Genomic DNA, 22,429 nt, shown 5'->3' with positions numbered 1-22,429 from the left:
TCTCCGGGTGCTCCAGATTCCTTCCATATTCTAAGGACGAGCAGGTTTACAGGTTAATTGGCTTCTGTAAATTGCCCTTAGTGTGTAGGACAGAACTAATGTACGGGTGATTACTGATCAGCGTGGACCAGATGGGCCGAAGGGCCTGTTTCCATGCTGTATCTCTAAAACTAAGGTACAGTTGCAACACAACACGAACAACCAGGGAGAAATCAAATGAGTTTGTTAAACGGGTGAATATTAAAAATGTGCAAATTGGAAATTAAATGAAACACAAATTAAATCCTGCAATTATAGGAAACCATAGTTATCGATAATTTATTTAAGGATATAACTGAATTTATAATAAAAAAAATTACAGATGTAAATGAATTTAGCATAATAGAATGATACAGAATTGTATTGAATATTATCGATGATTTTCATTTTAAAGCACAAAAATGCATGTAATTTCAAAGCTAACATAGGTAAGGTATTACCGTGAACAAATTAGTACAGGAGAACTACATTGCTCTAATGGTACACTTGCAACATTTAAGCAAATTCTACAATTAAGTAAATCACAAAAATAAATTAAATTAAAGCCAAGTCTGTCTTTTATCACTGTACCTCAGCAACTGAGCATCAGTTCTTTTAGTTTCGTTTAGAGAAACGACACGGAAACAGGCCAAGTAGCCCACCGAGTCCACGCCGACCAACAAACACCCGTTCACATTAGTTCTGTGATCCCAGTTTTGCTTCCTACACACTAGGGGCATTTTACAGAAGCCAATTAACCTACAAACCTGTAAGTCTTTGGAATATGGGAGGAAACCAGAGCACCAGGCGGAAACCCATACAGTCACAGGGAGAATGTACAAACTAGACAGGTACAGGCGGCACCCGAGTCAGGTTCGAAGCAGGGTCTCTGGCACTGTAAGGCAGCAACTCTACCGCTGTGCCACCTCTGTTTTACATGGACGTATGACACACCATTCATTCACAGCAGTCAGTACCAAGACTCGCAGCTATTACCCATTCCTTAATATGAGATAAATGTCAGTCCTCGCCCATTGAATATTGGAAATAAATCACGCATTCGCGCACATTGATTCTTGAGTTCAATTTACTGGCTGAATGTTACAACTGTGATGGCAATTATATACTGAAGACACTCAATTCACACATTATTATCATAAAATCGCTATTAAATAATATCACATTTTCCTGTTTAAGCAGGAAGAATTAAGTATTAAAATTAACACAAAATTAAAATATTTATTAAAAACTAAAAGAGAGTGTTATTTTGTTCTAAACAGATCAGAACTAATTATTTGTGCAGTGTTATTTCCAGGGGAAAAGATAACCAACACAATAAAAAATCTGCAAGTCAAGCATTCAGTTGGTGTTCTATTATATCTTGGATTTGTTATGTTATTTCACAGTAGTATTTTCAGTTCCACTCGGGTACAAACCTGTACGTCTTTGGAGTGTGGGAGTCTAGTTTAGTTTTGTTTATTATTGCCACATGTACTGAGGTACTGTGAAGAGCTTTTTGTTGCAGCTATCCAGTCAAAGAAAAGGCTACAAGATTCCCATCAAGCCATCCATAGTGTACAGGATGAAGGGAATAACGTTCAGTTTATCAGTGTGGCTTCTGTTGGAGTTACTCTTTTGTTATACAAGGAATTAATAAACGGAGAAAGTACCATGTCCTCATTGTTTCATTCCTTTTTCGCACAATGTGAGTGTAACTATTATTCCACACTGCCTATAAAGGCTTTGCCTTTACAGAACATGCTTTTGGATAGAATCTTACCATTGCAAAATACAGCAAAACGGAGAAAATCCAAATATCGCTCCCCTTCCACAGGATTCCACCCAATATCAGGGTAGCCCTTGGCAACGAGCATGGCACAACTCTGCAACCCACATCCAGCCAAATACTGAACCACCTAGGGAACAAAATAATATCAGAAATCAGCTCGCACCTCAAATCTGCATTGGCTATGCTTGTGCCAGTTTGTGGTTTTACTGAAATTCTGGAATAGCTGTTGGGTCGGTTGCAGGTCGACCAAGGAAGCGATGGATGGAGGCCTGCAGCAGCCTGGGGCTTGCCTGAATAGGGCCCCTGGACTTGGAAAATGGCGCCAAAACATGGTGCCTCTTGCACACCGACTCAGTAGACTATTTCTGTACAATTACCAATCAGGGATGTGCCTGGGTATGGCGATACCCTACTGCGCTGTTTGTAAGAAAAGTTTGCACTTTGCACATGTGACAATAAATCGGCAGTGAAACAATAGACAATATAGACAATAGACAATAGATTTGAGGACAGTTTCTTCCCAGCTGTTATCAGACAACTGAATCATCCTACCACAACCAGAGAGCAGTGCTGAACTACTATCTACCTCTTTGATGATCCTCGGACTATCCTTGATCGGACTTTGCTGGCTTTACCTTGCACTAAACGTTTTTCCCATATCATGTATCTATACACTGTGAATGGATTGATTGTAATCATGATTTGTCTTTCTGCTAACTGGTTAACATGCAACAAAAGCTTTTCACTGTACCTGGGTACACGTGATAATAAATGAAACTGAAATGAACTGGTTGTTGTGGACAAGTTGGGCCGAAGGGCCTGTTTCCACACTGTGTGACTCTATGAGTCTGTGGTGGTAAACAGTTAAACAGCTAGCAGAAAGTGGCTCCAAGAGCGACTCCATTTTAGCGAAAATGATGGATAAATTGTCTTGGCTTCGACCATGACAGAAGGCGGTCTGCAGATAATTCAGTCCACGTGTCATGATACGGCTGAGTGCACATGATGCAGAGAAGACAATGTGGCCAGATAACACGCTGGCTGCAGGCCTGAAGATTTGTACTTCGGTACTAGCTGTGCGTCTATCCCAGGTATCCCAGTATAATAATAGCAGTGGGATCTACTCAACAACATAGAAAATGGTACTGTCATTGACAATAATTGTGTCAAATACCTGAGCAAGAAAATAGAAGCAATATATGCAGAACATATTTTGTTCAGAGCGCAGGAGGATGAGGGGTGATTTTATAGAGGTGTACAACATTATGAGAGGAATAGATTGGGTAAACGCACAGTATTTTGGCCAGAGTAGGGGAATCGAGAACCAGAGAACACAGATTTAAGTTGAGGGGGGAAAGATTTACTATGAACCTGAGGGGTAACATTTTCATACCGAGGGTGGTGGGTGTATGGAACGAGCTGCTGGAGAGACATTTGGACTGTACATGGATAGGACAGGTTTAGAGGGACATGGACCATCGCAGGCAGGCGGGACTTGTGTTGATGGGACATGTTGGTCATTATGGGCAAGTTGGGCCAAAGGGCCCGTTTCCACACTGGATGGCTCAAAAACTCTATTAAATTGCCCAGGCCTATTTTCGTCACAGAAAAGCAGGACAAATCCAATCTAATTAATTACCCACAACCAGTCTATTTTCAAACACCAGCATTATGATGGAATGGTTCAATGGTTCATTATTATCACATATGCCAAGGTTCAATGCAATTTCTTTTTTTGCATACAGATCAGTAAGATTGTTGCCATACGCAAGTACAGTTCCCGATTAAGTACAGAAAGCATAGGATTAGCCCACTGAGTCCATAGGGACGGGAAAGGAATGGAGGGTTATGGTCTGAGCGCAGGTATATGGGACTAGGGGAGAATACGTGTTCGGCACGGACTAGAAGGGTCGAGATGGCCTGTTTCCGTGCTGTAATTGTTATATGGTTATATGGTTATATATGCAAGAGTCGCCAAGTATTGGCGCCATTATGAAAGTCCAAGCTGCAGCTGACCATAAAGGTCCATTGCTGCTGTCGTCCCCGTCCAATCGTCCAATAAACAATAGGTGCAGGAGTAGGCCATCCAGCCCTTCGAGCCAGCACCGCCATTCAATGTGATCATGGCTGATCATCCCCAATCAGTACCCCGTTCCTGCCTTCTCCCCATATCCCCTGACTCCGCTATCTTTAAGAGCCCCACCTAGCTTTCTCATGAAACTATCCAGAGAACCATTGAAGATAAGGTGCAACAAGACATTTGGGGCTTGAAGGAGATGGCCTCACAGTAGCTGAATACATGTAGGCCGCTCTTCCATTGCTCCGAGCTCTTCCATTCTCCCCACACACCTTTCTTCTACTCCCACTCCCACCCTGCACCCCACCTGGACTCACACGCATTTCTCCCCTCCCTCTCCCACACCCCTTCCACCTATAGTGTGGCATAAGGGATATATAGGAACTGCAGATGCTATACCAAGGAACTGCAGGTCTATACCAAAGTTTGATACAAAGTGCTGGAGTAACTCAGCAGGTCAGGCAGCATCTCTGGAGAATGTGGATGGTCTGAAGAAGGGCTCCGATGCAAATCGTCACCCAGCCTGACCCACTGAGTTACTCGAGTACTTTGTGTCACAGAAACATAGAAACATAGATATTAGGTGCAGGAGTAGACCATTCGGCCCTTCGAGCCTGCACCGCCATTCAATATGATCATGGCTGATCATCCAACTCAGTATCCCGTACCTGCCTTCTCTCCATACCCTCTGATCCCCTTAGCCACAAGGGCCACATCTAACTCCCTCTTAAATATAGCCAATGAACTGGCCTCAACTACCCTCTGTGGCAGAGAGTTCCAGAGATTCACCACTCTCTGTGTGAAAAATGTTTTTCTCATCTCGGTCTTAAAGGATTTCCCCCTTATCCTTAAGCTGTGACCCCTTGTCCTGGACTTCCCCAACATCAGGAACAATCTTCCTGCATCTAGCCTGTCCAACCCCTTAAGAATTTTGTAAGTTTCTATAAGATCCCCTCTCAATCTCCTAAATTTTAGAGAGTATAAACCAAGTCTATCCAGTCTTTCTCCATAAGACAGTCCTGACATCCCAGGAATCAGTCTGGTGAACCTTCTCTGCACTCCCTCTATGGCAATAATGTCCTTCCTCAGATTTGGAGACCAAAACTGTACGCAATACTCTAGGTGTGGTCTCACCAAGACCCTGTACAACTGCAGTAGAACCTCCCTGCTCCTATACTCAAATATTTTTGCTATGAAAGCTAACATACCATTCACTTTCTTCACTGCCTGCTGCACCTGCATGCCTACTTTCAATGACTGGTGTACCATGACACCCAGGTCTCGCTGCATCTCCCCTTTTCCTAATCGGCCACCATTTAGATAATAGTCTGCTTTACTGTTTTTGCCACCAAAATGGATAACCTCACATTTATCCACATTATACTGCATCTGCCAAACATTTGCCCACTCACCCAGCCTATCCAAGTCACCTTGCAGTCTCCTAGCATCCTCCTCACAGCTAACACTGCCCCCCAGCTTAGTGTCATCCGCAAACTTGGAGATATTGCCTTCAATTCCCTCATCCAGATCATTAATATATATTGTAAATAGCTGGGGTCCCAGCACTGAGCCTTGCGGTACCCCACTAGTCACTGCCCGCCATTGTGAAAAGGACCCGTTTACTCCTACTCTTTGCTTCCTGTTTGCCAGCCAGTTCTCTATCCACATCAATACTGAACCCCCAATGCCGTGTGCTTTAAGTTTGTAAACTAATCTCTTATGTGGGACCTTGTCGAAAGCCTTCTGGAAGTCCAGATACACCACATCCACTGGTTCTCCCCTATCCACGCTACTAGTTACATCCTCGAAAAATTCTATAAGATTCGTCAGACATGATTTACCTTTCGTAAATCCATGCTGACTTTGTCCAATGACTTTGTCCACACTTTCCAAATGTGCTGCTATCCCATCTTTAATAACTGACTCTAGCAGTTTCCCCACTACCGATGTTAGACTAACTGGTCTGTAAACCCAGTGTCAATCTATAAGGGACATGGAATTGGATTTGTGAGACCATCTCAGTCAACAGATACTAGATTTCTTCTAGAATATAAAGTTCACTTTTTTTTTAACATTCCAACACTATATTGTGTCCTTTTCAGGACCCAAAGCTGAAAGATGTGGTTTTGATTCGCATTTCGTGTCCAAGGTGCACATTCGGTAGAATTTAAACAAACCCAGTTTAATCAGCAATTAACTTAATCGCCAGTAACTAGATTTGGATACATGGGGATGATGGAGTAATTCAGTGGATCAGGCCACCTAACCCCCTGAGTTACTCCAGCATTTTGTGTCTATCTTTGATGCAAACCAGCATCTGTAATTCCTTCTGACGCAACTAGATCTGGATGACTGAAAATTACTTTTTCTAAATTGGGTTCTCGCAATGCCAGGGCAAGTTCATTGTTGTCCATCACAGATGCTGCAGCAACATCCAAAGGAGTGGAACCTCGCATGGAAGGAGATGCTGTGAAGAAAAATGATGGAACATAAGTAAAAGGTTTGTAAAAGATTTGTACATTGTACTACTTGACAAAATAATCTAGATGTAAATTACCCTCTGTTAAATGATGTATAGAAAATATGTTTTTAATTTTAATCTAATCGTTGGCACTATTAGATTAAGTGATAGTGAACTGGCACAGTGGCAGAGTTGCCGTCTTACAGCACCTGAGACCCAGGTTTGATCCTGACTATGGGTGCTGTCGGTATGGAGTTTGTACATTCTCCCTGTGACTGCGTGCGTTTTCTCGGGGTGCTCCAGTTTCCTTCCACACTCCAAAGGCGTGCAGGTTTTGTAGATTAATTGACTCCCAAATGTGTAAGATGGAACTAGTGTAGGGGTGATCGCTGGTTTATCTGACTATGATTCCATTACAGGTACCTCTCCCAAGTATTACAGAACCTAAGGGGTGGCACAGTGGCGCAGCAGTGGAGTTGTTGCCTTACAGCACCAGAAACTCACATTCAATTCATGCTGTTTGTATGGAGTTTGTGCGTTCTGCCTATGACAGCGTGGATTTTCTCATGGTGCTCCGGTTTCCTCCCAAACTCCAAATACGTGCAGGCTCATAGGTTAAATGGCTTCTGAAAATAGGAAATTGTCCCTAGTGTGTAGGATAGTGCTGGTGTACAGGGTGATCGCTGATCGGAGCCGACTCAGTGGGCCGAAAGGCTTTTTCCACGCTGTATCTCTGAAAATAGCACCAAAACATTTTGCCTCTTGCATTCGGGCTCAGTAGACTGAGTTTACTAAGTGCTAAAGAGAACCAGTCATTTAATTTCAGTGTGGATTTAGCTATCTTGACATGAAGTTGAGTGCCAAATACTCTGATTCAACATCACTATATACTGGCAGTGAATGAGCTGCCCATGCATTTGACCCTGCAGGAAATTGGATTTTGGATTATTTTCGCTCTCACTTCACCAAACGGTACGAATGAATGAACATTTCTCCTTTTATGAAGCAGTATAACTTCTCAGAGACAAATGCAACTGAAAAGATTTGTCTGAAAATATTCATGTCTACCCTACACAAGATATAATGCCACTCAAGGTTTTTTTGTGACTGAACCCCTTAGGACTAGATTGACGTACAGCAGCCAATGCCGTCACATGTACATCCCACATCCCAAAGACGTGCGGGCTTGTAAGCTAATTTGCCCCTAATGTGTAGGGAGTGGTTGTGAAAGTGGGATAACAGTATAAACGGGTGATCAATGGTCGGCATGGACTCGGTGGGCCGAATGGCCTGTTTCAGTACTGTCTCGTTCAATCAATCACAATCTCTATCAACAAAGTACAGAAACTATACCATAGCCTAACCCTATATAATTCAATGCAATATTCCATAAAACCCCTCATTTTTCAACAGTTTACTTTACTCCTTATCATGTATCTATACACTGTAAATTGATTAATTGTAAACATGTATTGTCTTTCTGCTGACTGGTTAGCTCGCAACAAAATCTTTTTAATGTACCTCGGTATATGTGATAATAAACTAAACTGAAAATGAAAAACATATATAGGAATCTCTTTACATTTCACTATAATTTTCATAATTCGTACAATATCTAACTGCTTAGATATTTTTGATATTGGTCAAATTACGAGCTGAATCCAAATAGCCGATTAACTTACAGTATGGTAGGATCTGTAATGCGATAAGTGTTCGGTACCTTACCTAATCCAACACTGCTGTTTTCCAACAGATAGCTTAAGTGATCAAACATTGCTTTTTGATTTTGCCGACTGATTCGGCAGAAGTAGCAGAGGAAACGACAACAGTTGGCCACCATCTTCGGGAAGATTATTTCCTAAAGGGAACAGATTCAGAGGTCAAGAGAGTTTCAGTTTATTTGTGAATATTATGTTTGCAAATGGCTTTTAATGTGAAACTGTTGATGTTCAGAAAAAATACCATACATGATTACTGCACATGGTCATTGAAAACATTGCCCGTGTAGCGAGCCACGCGTTGTGAATCAAAAGTAATACAGAGAACAGCACACATGCGACTGGGGAGTGTTCTTCCAGAGGCACACCCCTCAACCACTTGACGACTTCATCCCGTCAAACAGTCATGTGACCTTGCCAGTCCTAGTGCCGAGGGTTTGCTCAGTAAGTGGCCTAACCACCAGGTGGCACCACACCCCTTTCAATAACGATGTATCAACAAGTACATCTATCATTTTTATTTTATCTATCTTCTATCTTTTTAATATTAGAAACAGTTGTCTCCAAACTAGAGAAAAAAACTTTGAACATACTGTGGGTGATTGCTGGTCGGCATGGACTCAATGGGCCTGTTTCCACACACTGTATCTCTAAACTACATTTAACTGTGTTTTACCTTACTCGGGCATACGTATTTAATTTTTAACATTTCAAATGTTAATAGTGAGAATATTGACTCATCAGAAACATTTCCTGGGTTTACCACTGGAGCCAAAATAGCATCAAAAGAAATAGGGCCCCAAAGCATAAATCACTCAAGATACAATTTGCTTTTGTTTTAATATGTTAGTGACCACTTCCAATGGACACCCTGCCTTTCATAAAATTGAACTTCTAAATTCTGTGCGCTAGTCACTTTAACAGCTGACTACATTCTGTTCTCATCTATGCACGTGCTGATGTCCACAATGTGTGCTATCCTACCGGTAGAAATTGAAGCAATAATATTCAGCCTGGGACCATTGCTCATAATTCTCACGAAAAGAAAGGACAAAGATGTGATAGTGCTGGAGAGGGTGGAATTGACAAAGGCTGGGACTTTATTCCTTAGAGCGCAGGAGGCTGAGGGGTGAACATACAGAAGTGTATAAAGTCATGAGGGAATGCGGAAAATGCACAGAGTCTTTTACCCAGAGTAGGGGGATCAAAAGCAAGAGGCCAGGAGTTACTTGCCAGGTGAGGGGGGCAAATTTTCAATGCCTTGTGAGTCAATGCTTTGTGAATGTCAATGCCTTGTCAATGTCAGTAGAATTGGTGTAACTAGCAGCCTGTGAAAGGCAATCCACTATAACTGAAATCTGTTATAAAGAGGTCTGCAATAGCAAAGGTTTACTGTATTGTTTTGTGGTCTCCCTACACTGTATTAGTGTTATATACAACCCCTATCAAAGGGTGAAATGTAACTCCTGGCTTCTGTAGTCTACAACAGTCTGGTTGGATAGAACAAAATCTCATTACAACAGTAAATTTTCTCTCAGATTATCTACACAGAAAATAATCGATGAATCGTACTTGAACTAATCAATTCACTTTCAGTTTTTGTAGGAAAACAAACACAAAAGAAAAAAGCGCACAGTGAAATAGAAGCATGAACAATACAACTAAATCGAACTGTATCCACCTTAGATTCTCCCCCTCCAAGCACATTCACCATGACTTCCATCACTGTCTCATGCATCCCTAGGGCTCTCATTAGATTGGGATGCTGGTAAAACACTTTATTATTCATTATGTCCCTTCATTGAAAACACAAGAAAAGAAAATACTTATTAAGCACAAATGGATAATGATACATAGCTCTGAAAAGTCCTCTATCACTAAATACAATTTTGAGAAGCGTAGAGCGGGTAGACAGTCAAAGCCTTTGTCCCAGGGTGGAAATGTCCTACACTAGAGGGCATAGCTATGTGAGAGGAAGAAGGGCAGGGCAAGTGTTGTTTTTACACCGAGAGTAGTGGTGGCCTGGAACACATTGCCAGCAGTGGTGGTGGAGGCAGATACGATAGTGGTGTTTGCTTTTAGATAAGCATATGGAAGTACAGGGAATGGGCAGAAATGGATGATGTCCAGGCAGATGAGATTGTTAACATGGCATCATGTTCAGCACAAGCATTGTAGGCTGAAGGGCCCATTCCTGTGCTGTTCTATGTTCTATTATTTGTTGATTTTTAAATTAATATTGACAAGTCCAGCAGAAATAATCTTGTTCAATTTAAAAACCAAGGACACTTAATGGCTTAACACCCCCATTATTTGAAAGAGGTGGGCAAGATCATGAGAGGAATAGACAGGGTAAATGCACAGAGTCTTTTACCCAGAGTAGAGGAATCAAGAATAGGTTTGAGATGAGGGGGGAAAGATTTAATAGGAATCTGAGGGGCAACTTTTTTTACACCAAGTGTGGTGAGAATATGGAATGAGCTGCCGGAGGAAGTGGTTGTGGCAGGTACTATCACAACTTTAAAAAATATTTGGACAGGTACGTGGATAGGATAGGTTTAGAGGGATATGGGGCAAACAAGGGAAGGTCAACTAGTGTAGATGGGGCACGTTGGTTGGCGTGGGCAAGTTGGGCCGACTGTTTCTGTGTTGTATGGCTCTATGTTAGCCGTGCTAACTGCATTATATGACAAAGTCAATGATTCTACTCCTGCTTCAAAATTCACGCCATTTAAAGGTCAATGAATTTGAATTGCAGAGAATGATATAATGATACGATTGCATGGGTCATTTAATGCTACCGGCATGGAAATAATTTCCAGGCATAACAAAATACCATCACTAACATTTCAACTACAATTAATTTCTGTATCATTGCACATATATCAACATTATGTATCAACGAATTAAACAAAGACTACATTTTGCTCACTCACCCAAGCCCACGGATCATCAGCTTTTCCTCTTCTTTGCCCATTCTAACACTGAGAAGAGATCTGATCTGGCCCAGTGAAGCCAGTAGACTTATCGTATCTTCCACCGACACTCTGTTGATCGTGTAGGTCTTGGGTAAAGCACGGACAAGCTCGCCAATGCCATCGTACTGCCGGTGAAGCAAAACAAACATGGCACGCACAAGCTCCGGATCCTCGATCACTGACTCCTGCGCCCACCGAACCATGGTCTCCGAGATCAACTGCTGAAGGGTGGCTGAAAATAAATCAAAACCAGTCAATCAGTTCAATGGACTTTATCAGATATCCTTGCAGTATTTTGGGATGCATCGAAGATGAAGCTTTTTTGTTGTGTATGTTTGGTGTTGAAGTTTAGAGATACTGCGTGGAAACTGGCCTTTCGACTGTCCACACCGACCAACGAACACCCATTGACACGAGGTCTATGTTATCCCATTTACTCATCTACTCTCCACAAACTAGGGGCCATTTCACAGAAGCCGTGGGGCGGCATGATGGCACAGAGGTAGAGTTGGAGCCTTACGGGCTTGTCCCACTTATGCGACTTTTCAGCGGACCTTCAAGCTCGGAGGCACTCGGCTGAAAAAGCGCGAATTGGAACCACCGTCACGATGACACACACACACACACACACACACACACACACATACACACACACACATACACACACACACACACACACACACACACACACACACACACACACACACACACACACACACACACACACACACACACACACGGCAGGGGCCAGGGAAAGTGGGGGAGCGCTGTCTGAAATTCACACGGTGCAATGCCAAGGTGATACCCGCGATGACCAGGAAGGTTAAAGACAGCTAGCACAGTGTACGGTAAGTCCTTTAAAAGAGCGGGCAGGGGGGAAGGGGAGAAGGGGGGAGAAGGGAGAAAGGGGGGAGAAGGGAGAAAGGGGAGAGAAGGGGGGGAGACGGGGGGGAGAGGGGGGAGAAGGAGTGGAGACTTTTAAGAAGCCAGGCAACGTTTTAATAAGCCAGAGATACACAGCTGTGAAGTTTAGCGGGCATTTAACATTACCGGTTGGTTTTCCTTGGTTCTGAAAACTCGTGCTTACATTTTTTTTTTCCCCCAATGAGCCAATTAAAATGCCCGGTCAGCAAAGGAGATTTCCTACGGCTGCCTCGACTACCTACAACGACATGGCGATCCCACTACCACTGCACTACGACTTCAAAAGTATCGATTTTCTCCATGGCGAGCAATTTTAGGTCGGGGAAAAATTTTCAACATGTTGAAACATTTTGCGCGACCATACTGAGGCCGCGAATAGGTACCACCATGCGGGAACTCCTCTCAACCATGAAGGAGCCTCACCAGAGTCCACCTACGAACATGTGGCGACCGTGTGGCGACCGTGTGGCGAGCGCAGAGTCTCCTGAACTCGCAAATAAGGTCGCCTAAGTGGGACAGTGCCAGAGACTCGTGGTGGTGTCTGTACCGGTGGTGGCTGTACGGAGTTTGTACATTCTCCCCGTGACCTGCGTGGGTTTTCCCCACACACTCCGGTTTCCTCCCACACTCCAAAGACGTAAAGATTTGTAGGTTAATTGTCTTGGTAAAATTGTAGATTGTTCCTTGCGTGTAAGATAATGTTAGTGTGTGGGAGTACTCTTTTAAGAAGTGAACACACCTAAAGTGAAAACGTTGCCTATTTCCTTCGCTCCATAGATGCTGCTGCACCCGCTGAGTTTCTCCAGCATTTTTGTGTACCTCATGTTTATAGGTTAATTGGCTTCTGTAAATTGTCCCTAATGAGTTGGTTAGAACAAGAGTACGGGTGATCACTGGTCGGCACGGCCTATTTCAACGCTGTATCTCAAAACTAAACTAAAATATGTATAAGAAAAAGTGCACAGATGCTGCCTGACCCACTGAGTTCCACTAGCACTTTGTGTTTTGCTCAAAGTTCCAGCATCTGCTGTTCCTTGTGCTGCCTCCAGAGTGACAACTGGAATCCCCAGAATGACAATTGTGTGAAAGATTCGAAACACTAACTGGGTTTCTTTGCCTCCTGTTCCAGTGGACTCTCCGTTTTTCTTTTCTTCAAGTAGGCCACTTTCTCTACCAGGTTCATCAGGCGCCCGCGGATTGTGGAGTCACTGTCGTCGCTGTTAGCTTCTTCTTCTTCCAATTCAATTCCTAAAAAAGGGTCAGCAAAACCATTTCATTGAACCCCAACCAAATTAACAACAGTCAGAAAACAAAGCAACATTGTGTAGGGCTGTTTTAAATTGACTCGTTTTAATTTCACGACCTAATTTCATGGGTAAAAAAACTGCCTGGATTGATTTCACTTCTAAGTAATCAATAAAGTTACTGACTCTTTTCATCAAAATGTCAATAAAATTTGCTCACAAGAAAATGATTGTTTCTGTTTACATTGTGTTAGCAAGTGTTGGAAAGACACTGCATTGTTAAATTGATATTGTTTTCTTCATGCCAGAGCTTTGGAATAGATTTTCTCAATTCACAAATGCACCTGATGCAAGAAGAACTGAGATTTATCAGCAAATATGTTGTTTAATGAGAAATAAATATAATTAAAGTCGAGGACTTATTGTGTGGGCTGCTAAACGGTAAATTTTCTTGAGTCATCGGTGTGCCTGGCATGTTAATGCATCCACGTCCCACATCATCTGCAGCCCACTCAGGCAGAAGTGAAGCCTTCATAATGACTGCTCTTTGGGAGTGCGGTGGCACAACGGTAGAGTTACTGCCTTGCAGCGCCAGGGACCTGATCCTGATCCTGACTAAGGGTGCTGTCTGTCTGGAGTTTGTTCTCTCTGTGACCACGTGGGTTTTCTCCAGATACTCTGGTTTCTTCCCATACTCCAAATACGTGCAGGTTTGTAGGTTAACTGGATTTAGTAAATTTTTTAATTGTCCCTAGTTTGTAGGATAGTGTTAGTGTGCAGGGTGATTGCTGGTCGGCACGGACACTGTGGGCCGAAGGGCCTGTTACCGCACTGTATTACTGAAGTCTAAAGGTTACCACCAGGCAGGTATTAACAACCAACACAGATGATTTATTTACCTGTCTCTCCCTCCCTCATCTGACATCAACTTATCGCAACCTTCAACCCATCCTGTCCTCACACCAACCGCTCCCCAGCACTTGACCTTCTCCCTCTACGAGGACTACAACCTCACCATCCAATGCCTCCAATCCCTGATTGCAAACCATCCCAGGAAGATAGTGTAGTAAGAGACACAAAGTGCTAGAGTAACTCAGTGGGTCAGGCAGCACCTCTGGAGAACATGGATGGGTAATGCTTCGAGTTGGGACCCTTCTTCAAGAGATGCAGCATGACTTGCTAGGTTACTCCAGCACTTTTTGTCTATCTTTGATATAAATCAGCATCTGCAGTTCATTGCTATGAGACAATGCTATAACTTCACTTTGTTCAGTGAGAATCTCACGAGGTTCAACGTTGATTTTTAGCACCTATGCTTCAATGTTCAACCACGCTTGTTTCTTTTCAAGTACTGACGCTATTTGTCTTTCTAATTCACTAATGAATCCCCCATTGTATAATTCTACATTCCCCATAGCATCACATTTTAATACTAATGTATACATTTATTTATGTAAAGCACTTTTTGGAACAAGATGGCTCCCAAGCCAGACGACTCTGCCTGCTGGTCCCAGAACATGGAATCACACATTAAAATCTCTCCACCGCAGCAGCAGCATTTCTTACTCTAATTATGCTCTTTTTAATTTCCTCTCAGATCTGCCACTTTAATCAGACTATTTGTTTGCCTACTAGAGCAGGCACACATCCAGATTTAGGGACAGTTTCTTTCCAGCTGTTATCAGGCAATTGAACCATCCCATCAAGAACTAGAGAGCAAGCCTGACCTACAATCTACCTCACTGAAGACCTTTGGACTATCTTTAATCAGACTTTACTGGACTTTATCTTGCACTAAACGTTATACCCTTTATCATGTAGCTGTACACTGTGAATGGCTCGATTGTAATTCTGTATAGTCTTTCTATTGACTTGTTAGCACGCAACAAGCTTTTCACTGCACCTTGGTACACATGACAATAAATTAAACGACACTAAAGTAAACTCGTCCATACCAACCAAGGTTCCCATCTACGCTCATCTCATTTAGAGTCATATCCCATAAATGATGTTTTGCCTTGCTTGCAATGTTCCGAGTTATAAGAAGGATACTTCAGAGCGGGTACTGACCACAATGAGCCATGAGATCTTCATGGAAATCCAACAGATCTTCACGCACTTCCACCGGGCAAGGACACTCACGCCTGTCGTTTTTAAAGCTCAGCAACATGTTAATCTGAAAATAAAATAGATTTATTAATCTTAAAAACAAAGCTCTCATATTAAAAGAATCATAGATGAACCCCTCAATCTGAGAAGATTCGGTATGTCAACAAATACTCTGTTGAAACTCTACAGGTGTACAGTAGAGAATATATTGTCTGGTTGCATGAGAACCTGGTTCGGCAACTCGAACGCCCAGAAATGAAGAAGATTGCAAAAAGTGATGGGCACTGTACATAGAGTGGCACAGTGTGGAAACAGGCCTTTCAGCCCAACTTCTCCACACCGACTAACGTGTCCCATCTACACTAGTCCCACCTGCCTGTGTTTGGCCCATATTCCTCTTAACCTGTCCTATTCATGTACCTGTCTAATTGTTTGCTAAACATTGCAATAGTTCTTGCCTCAACTACCTCCTCTGGCAGCTCGTTCCATACACCCACCATCCTTTGTGCGAAAAAGCTACCCCATCAGATTTCTATTAAATCTTTCCTCTTTCACCTTAAATCTATATCCTCTGGTTCTCCATTCCCCTACTCTGGGCAAGAGACTCTGTATATCTACCTGAACTATTCCTCTCATGATTTTATAGACCTCTATAATTCACCCCTCATCCTCCTGCGCTCCAAGGAATAGAGTCACAGCCTGTTTAACCTCTCTCTATAGCGCAGACCCTTGAGTCCTGGTAACATCCTCATAAATCTTCTCTGTACCATGTCCAATTTGACAACATTTTTCCCAAAACATGGTGCCCAGAACTAAACACAATACTCTAAATGCAGCCTCGCCAACGTCTTATATAACTGCAACATGACCGTCTGAAGAAGGGTCTCAACCCGAAAAGTCACCCACTCCTTTTCCTGCTGAGTTACTCCAGCTTTGTGTGACTATCTTCGGTTTAAACAAGCATCTGCAGTTCCTTCTTACACATTCCCAACCTCTATACTCGATATTCTAACCAATGTGCCAAAAGCTTTTTTGACCACCCAATCTTCGTATAATACCACCTTCAAGGGACTATGTACCTGCATTCCGAGATCCCTCTGCTCTACAACACCTCTCAGAGCCCTACCATTCATCGTGTAGGTCCTGCCCATGTTAGACTTTCCAAAATGTAACACCTCACATTTCTCTGTATTAAATTCCATGCACAAATGAAGTCACACCCATATATTCCATGAATGATATTCAGTTATAAACTCTCAGAGAGAAGTTGCTTTGTGCTAAATTATTGAAACTAGCAAAGAAGGGTGAAAGAAAAAAGGCACAAATATGTTGACTCTTCAATGACCTTGGGCTGTTCTGCAGTGCTTTTATTAGTGATGCAGGCTTTTTGATGATGTCTGTTTTAACAGAGGAAATATGACTGCTACTTTGTGCACAGTAAGACCTCACAATGGCCATAAATCAGTTTTAGTAATGTGTAGGAAGGAACAGCAGGTGCTGCTTTACACAAAAGATAGACACAAAATGCTGGAGTAACTCAGCGGGTCAGGCAGCATCTATGGAGAAAAGGAATAGGTGATGTTTTCTGTTGAGACCCTCCTTCAAACTGAGACAGATTGACCCGCTGAGTTACTCCGGCATTTTGTGTCTATCATCTGTTGTAGTAATGTTGGTTAAATATTAAACTGAGCACAGAAGCAAATTATACTATTTAGAGGTCTTATAAATTCTTCCCTTTCCTTACAGTCATAGAAAAATACAGCAGCAATACAGACCCTTCAGCCCATCTCATCCATGTTGAAAAGGTGACTTCCTACGTAAGGTCCATTTGACCACATTTTGACCATATCCCGCTAAACCCTTCTTATCCAGTAACCTGTACAAATGGCCTTTAAACATTGTAATTGTACTCATCTTTACCACTTCCTCTGGCAGCTCATTTCATATACCCACCGCTCTGCGTGTCTAAATACTTCTTAACAAGTCTTTAAATCTTTCTCCTCTCACTTACACCGATGCCCTCTAATTTTAAACTCCCTTATTCTGGTAACAGATGTTCCAGAGAAACATTCTAAGTGCATCCAACCTCTCTCTACAGCTGAAATCCTCTAATCCAGGGAGCATTCTGATAAACCTCCTCCACACCCTATCCAAAGCTTCCACATCTTTCCTGTAATGGGGCGACCAGAACTGCACGTAATACTCCAACTGCGGCTCAAATCCTATAGATCTCAATTTTATTCTAACACATGGATATTACTAAACTTTTCAACAATTAAACACCTACAATGGATTTGATACTATTAATGAAATTATTTAAGTATGATCAATGTCTACTTCCTTGGAATGTTTGGGAAGTTCGAAGTTCCAACAACCCTCACCCACTTCTACAGATGTGCTGTAGGAAGCATTTTATCGGGAATGCAGAGTTTGTGACTTAACCCAGACCATCAGGCAAACCAACTCCCCTTTCAATGACTCCATCTACACTTTACGCTGCCTTGGCAAGGCCACTAGCATAATTAAGGGCCCAATCACTCCCTCTTCTCCCCTCTGAGGCTAGAGGTACAGAAGTTTGAAAACACATACTTTCAGATTCAGTGACAGTTTCTTCTCAGTTGTTATCAGTAAACTGAACAGACCTATCACCAACTAGAGAGCGATCCTGATCTACATTTACCTCATACACACACACACACATATATATATATATATATATATATATACACTGAACGTTTTTTGTCATTTATTACTGTATATTGTTTACAGTGTACTATGTTTACATATTCTATTGTGCCGTTGCAAGTAAGAATTTAATTGTTCTGTCTGGGACATATAACAGTAAAACACTCTTGACTCTCTTGACTCTTGATTCAATTAAATATCCGGTCCATCCAGTGCAATTTTCCCTACCTGCTCCTGTGGAGGCGATCGGAATTCTTTGGTTTTCTTGGCGGTCAATGCAGCGGACATGTTTAATGCCTGCATCACCTCGTTATACCGGAACCTCTGGTTCTCCTGCAGCTTCAGCACAAAGTCATCGGAAAAGCCAACGGTGGCTTCGATCCGATGGCGGAGTTGGCAGTCGCACAAATACTGCAGAAGGTGGCACATCTGTGGGAAAGTCAGTCAAAATTTCAACACACACCATAAGACACACACCATCGGGCAGCACAGTGGCGCAGTGATAGAGTTGCTGCCTCAGGTTCGATGCTGACGATGGGCGCTGTCTTTAAGTTGGCATGTTCTCTCTGTAACCGCGTGGGTTTTTCCCGGCACTCCAGTTACCTGCCACATTGCAAAGATGTGCGGGGTTCTAAGTTAATTGGCTTCTGTCCCTAGACTAATGGATAGATCTAGTGCACAGGGTGAGTGTTGGGCGGCGCGGATTTGGTGGGCCGAAGGGCTTGTTTCCACGCTGTATCTATAAACTCAACTAAGACAGACCTAGACATGGTAAACAGATAACATTTTTATTTTACAGCAGCGAAGGCAATATCTTGGAGGCACTGATTTAGAGTAATTGATTGAAGAATTAGAAGTCAGTTGAGAAATGATTATATGACTCTACTGGGATCTGAAGCTCACTACCTGAATTGGTGGTGAAGCTAGAAGTGCTTATGCTCACAAGCCATAGAGGCAGAATTAGGCTATTCAGCCCATCGAGTCTACTCCGCCATTCAATCATGGCTGATCAATCATTCCCTCTCATCCCCATTCTCCTACCTTCTCCCCATACATCAGTGTCTCTTCCCATTAGTATGACAGAATACTTCTTACTTTCAGAGACTCTGTAAACACAGTGCTTTTACAATAGGTTGAAGCAGGAATTGTTCCCAAGGAGAATTCTATTTTGTATGAATTGTTGAAAGAAACCTTATTTTCCAAATATTCTTAACTCTCAACTAATTGCAAATCTTACAAGAAATTCAGTTTAGAGCAAAGTTTCTGAGTTACAGAGTTATTGATTCTGTTCTGCCAGCTCTCATCAAAATATCCTAAAAATTGTTGGCATCTCTTGATCTCCACCTCCCATATCTTTCTTTATTCCAGGTTTCTTGCAAGCATGGAAACAGGCTCTTCTGCCCACCGAGTCCATACCGTTCACAATAGTTCTGTGTTATCCCACTTTTTCATCCACTTCCTGCATGCTTGGGGCGATTTACAGAAGCCAATTAACGAGGATGTTGGCAGGACTAGAGGGTGTGAGTTATAGGGAGAGGTTGAGTAGGCTGGGTCTCTATTCCTTGGAGCGCAGGAAGATGAGGGGTGATCTTATAGAGGCATAGAAAATCATGAGAGGAACAGATCAGCTAGATGCACAGAGTCTTTTGCCCAGAGTAGGGGAATTGAGGACCAGAGGACATTGGTTCAAAGTGAAGGGGAAAAGATTTAATAGGAACATGAGGGGTAACTTGTTCACACAAAGGGTGGTAGGTGTAAGGGCTTGTTTCCACGCTGATTGACTATGACTATGAGATGAAAAGAAGGACATCAACAGAGGAATAAATGACTTTTTTTTCTCTTTTGAAAATATCACCTTTATACATTATAAAAATAATTATTTGAGAAAAAGCTTTCAAATTGTGAGTTGTGAATTCAACTGTCCACTTACATTTGATGATGCGTGGGATCATTACCAGTTAAGTGGTTAGCAGGGATTATTTTGTACTCTCCCACACAATAATCAGATGAGACGCAAAGTGCTGGAGTAACTCAGCGGTAAGGCAGCGTCTCTGGTGGAAAAAGGTTCCGTGACATTTTGAATTGGGACCCTTCCTCAGACTCTATCCTTTTTCTCCAGAGATGCTGCCTGACCCGCTGAGTTACTCCAGCACTTTGTGTCTATCTATGGTATATACCAGCATCTGCAGTTTCTTGGTTCTTCGCAGCAACCAAGTTCCCCATTTTTAATCAGCCTGTCAGTTTTCTGACCAGAGATTTCACTTCTTTTTACTCCCAATCTTTGGGGCGGCACAGTGGCGCAGCGGTAGAGTTGCTGCCTCACAAATTCAGATATGGCATCCATACATTTTCCCTAGTGTGTAGGTTAGAATAATGCATGGGGGATCCCTGGTTGGCATGGACTCCGAGGACCGAATGGCCTGTTTCCATACTGTATCTCTAAACTAAAAACTAGACTAGACTAGAGGAATCAAGGATGATCCCCTGCCGTACATGAACATTGAGTTAAAAAAATGTAATGATCAATAATTCAAGGAGTTAAGCTTTGTAGTTGTCTCACAAAAACAAACCTGAATAATTTTACTTAACAGGGCACTATTAAAGCCCACACACAAAGCGTCAATTAGCATTCTGCTTCAACATATCATATATATTTCAGTATTTGATAGTAAGGGGGAAGTACGCCTGGCTGACAGACATTCAATACCAATGTCTCATTGATATAAGACTTTAGTACACCCACGGATGAGAAATGTGTAGGAGTAGAGCCAAATCTCAGCAGACTGGCACCTAATTAGTGAAGTAATAGCGTCCTCATTTAAAAAGACATTAGGTAATGGCTGCTGAGAACAACAGGGACCTGGCAGGGGGGGAGGGGGGGGACACAGCCGAGAACGAAGGGGGAACTGGCAGAGGAGTAGGGGGGTGGCTGCTGCCACGTGCGGCGGTAAGCAGGCAGTAGATGGGACTGTTCGGTGAACTTCTGCAATATTGTCGGCACCAAAACGTGGCAACAATTGTGTACTGCCCAGGTGAGTTCTGCTACATGATGTTGCTGGGTTGTATGCAAAACAATGCATTTGACTGTACCTGGGCACATGTGACAATAAAGCATAATCGAATCATTGAATTATTAAATGATTAACCATGCAACATGTCTCTGAAGATTCTTTCAGGCTTAAAATATTGTTTTGCTATAATTTGCAATTATTTGCAAACATACAGATACAATAACCCTATTTAATGCACAATTAATTATTTCAAGAATCATGAAAATGTATCAAAACTCCTTTGATCTAATTTCTTGAAATCTATCAGGTCGAGCAATGACTGTGGAAGAAGAAACGGAGTTTAGGTTTCATCAGAACTTAGGGACAGCAGCAGTAGAATTGCTACCGAACAGCGCAAGAGACCCGGGTTCGATCCTGACTACGGGTGTTGTCTGAATGTAGTTTGTACGTTCTCCCCGTGACCTGCATGGGTTTTCCCCGGGTACTCCAGTTTCCTCCCGCACTCCAAAGATGTACAGGTTTGTAGGTTAATTGCCTTTGGTAAAGTTGTAAATTGTCCCCAATGTGTCGGATAGTGCTGGTGTACGGGTGATCGCGACACAGCGTGGACTCGGTGGGCCGAAGGGCCTGTTTCCGAGCTGTATTTCTGAAGTCTAAAGTCCAACTCATGAGAGTTCAGGTCTTCAACTTGAATCATAAACTCGGGTTAACTCAGGTACAAAACCAGGTACACAGACATCTGACTTTGGGAAAATCATGAAATCTATTATTAAGGAAGTAATAGCGGAACATTTAGGAAATCGTAAGACAACCAGTCAGGAGTCAACATGGTGTTAAACCAGAGGTCATGCTTCTTAAAGCACTTTGATGATGCCTGAACAAGGGAAAGATACAGAGTGCAGAATATAGTTCTCAGCATTGTAGTACATCGGTTTAATCGACAAAGTCCAATGTCCACAATGGGGACAAGCAAACTCACCTCAAGTTTATTTCCCCCCCTCCCTCCCGCCTCTACTTTGAGTCTGAAGAAGGGTCCCGACCCAAAAGATCACCTATCCCTGTTCTCGAGGGATGCTGCCTGACCTGCTGTGTTACTCCACCACTTTGTGTCTTTCCTTGGTAAACCAGCATTTGCAGTTCCTTGTTTCAGACAAGAGATATCTTTCAATTGGAATCTCTAATGGCAACTGTCAATATCCTGGAGATAGACACAAAATGCTGGAGTAACTCAGCAGGACAGGCAGCTCTCTGGAGAGAAGGAATGGGTGACGTTTCGGGTCGAGACCCTTCTTCAGACTGAAGTCAGGGGAGTGGACGGGACAGAGATAAAATGTAGTCGGAGACAGTAAGACTAGTGGGAGAACTGGGAAGGGGGAGGGGATGGAGAGATAGGGAAAGCAAGGGCTATTTGAAGT

At 42.7% G+C, this 22,429-nt stretch overlaps 1 protein-coding gene across 1 annotated transcript in view; it reads right to left on the bottom strand.

The window, feature by feature from the left end:
• The window catches only part of ryr2 (ryanodine receptor 2), a 301,683-nt gene that overhangs the window by 146,637 nt on the left and 132,617 nt on the right, over positions 1-22,429 (bottom strand). The window contains 8 exon segments of the mRNA XM_033025458.1: positions 1,799-1,934; positions 6,248-6,351; positions 8,071-8,203; positions 9,745-9,859; positions 11,000-11,273; positions 13,070-13,213; positions 15,280-15,385; positions 18,232-18,432. Coding sequence (XP_032881349.1) covers positions 1,799-1,934; positions 6,248-6,351; positions 8,071-8,203; positions 9,745-9,859; positions 11,000-11,273; positions 13,070-13,213; positions 15,280-15,385; positions 18,232-18,432 — 1,213 coding nt within the window.

Source organism: Amblyraja radiata, chromosome 8 (genome assembly GCF_010909765.2).
Source record: "Amblyraja radiata isolate CabotCenter1 chromosome 8, sAmbRad1.1.pri, whole genome shotgun sequence".
NCBI classification, from domain to species: Eukaryota; Metazoa; Chordata; class Chondrichthyes; order Rajiformes; family Rajidae; genus Amblyraja; species Amblyraja radiata.
The sequence above is the reverse complement of the archived record's forward strand: the minus strand, read 5'-3'. Positions and strand labels throughout refer to the sequence as shown.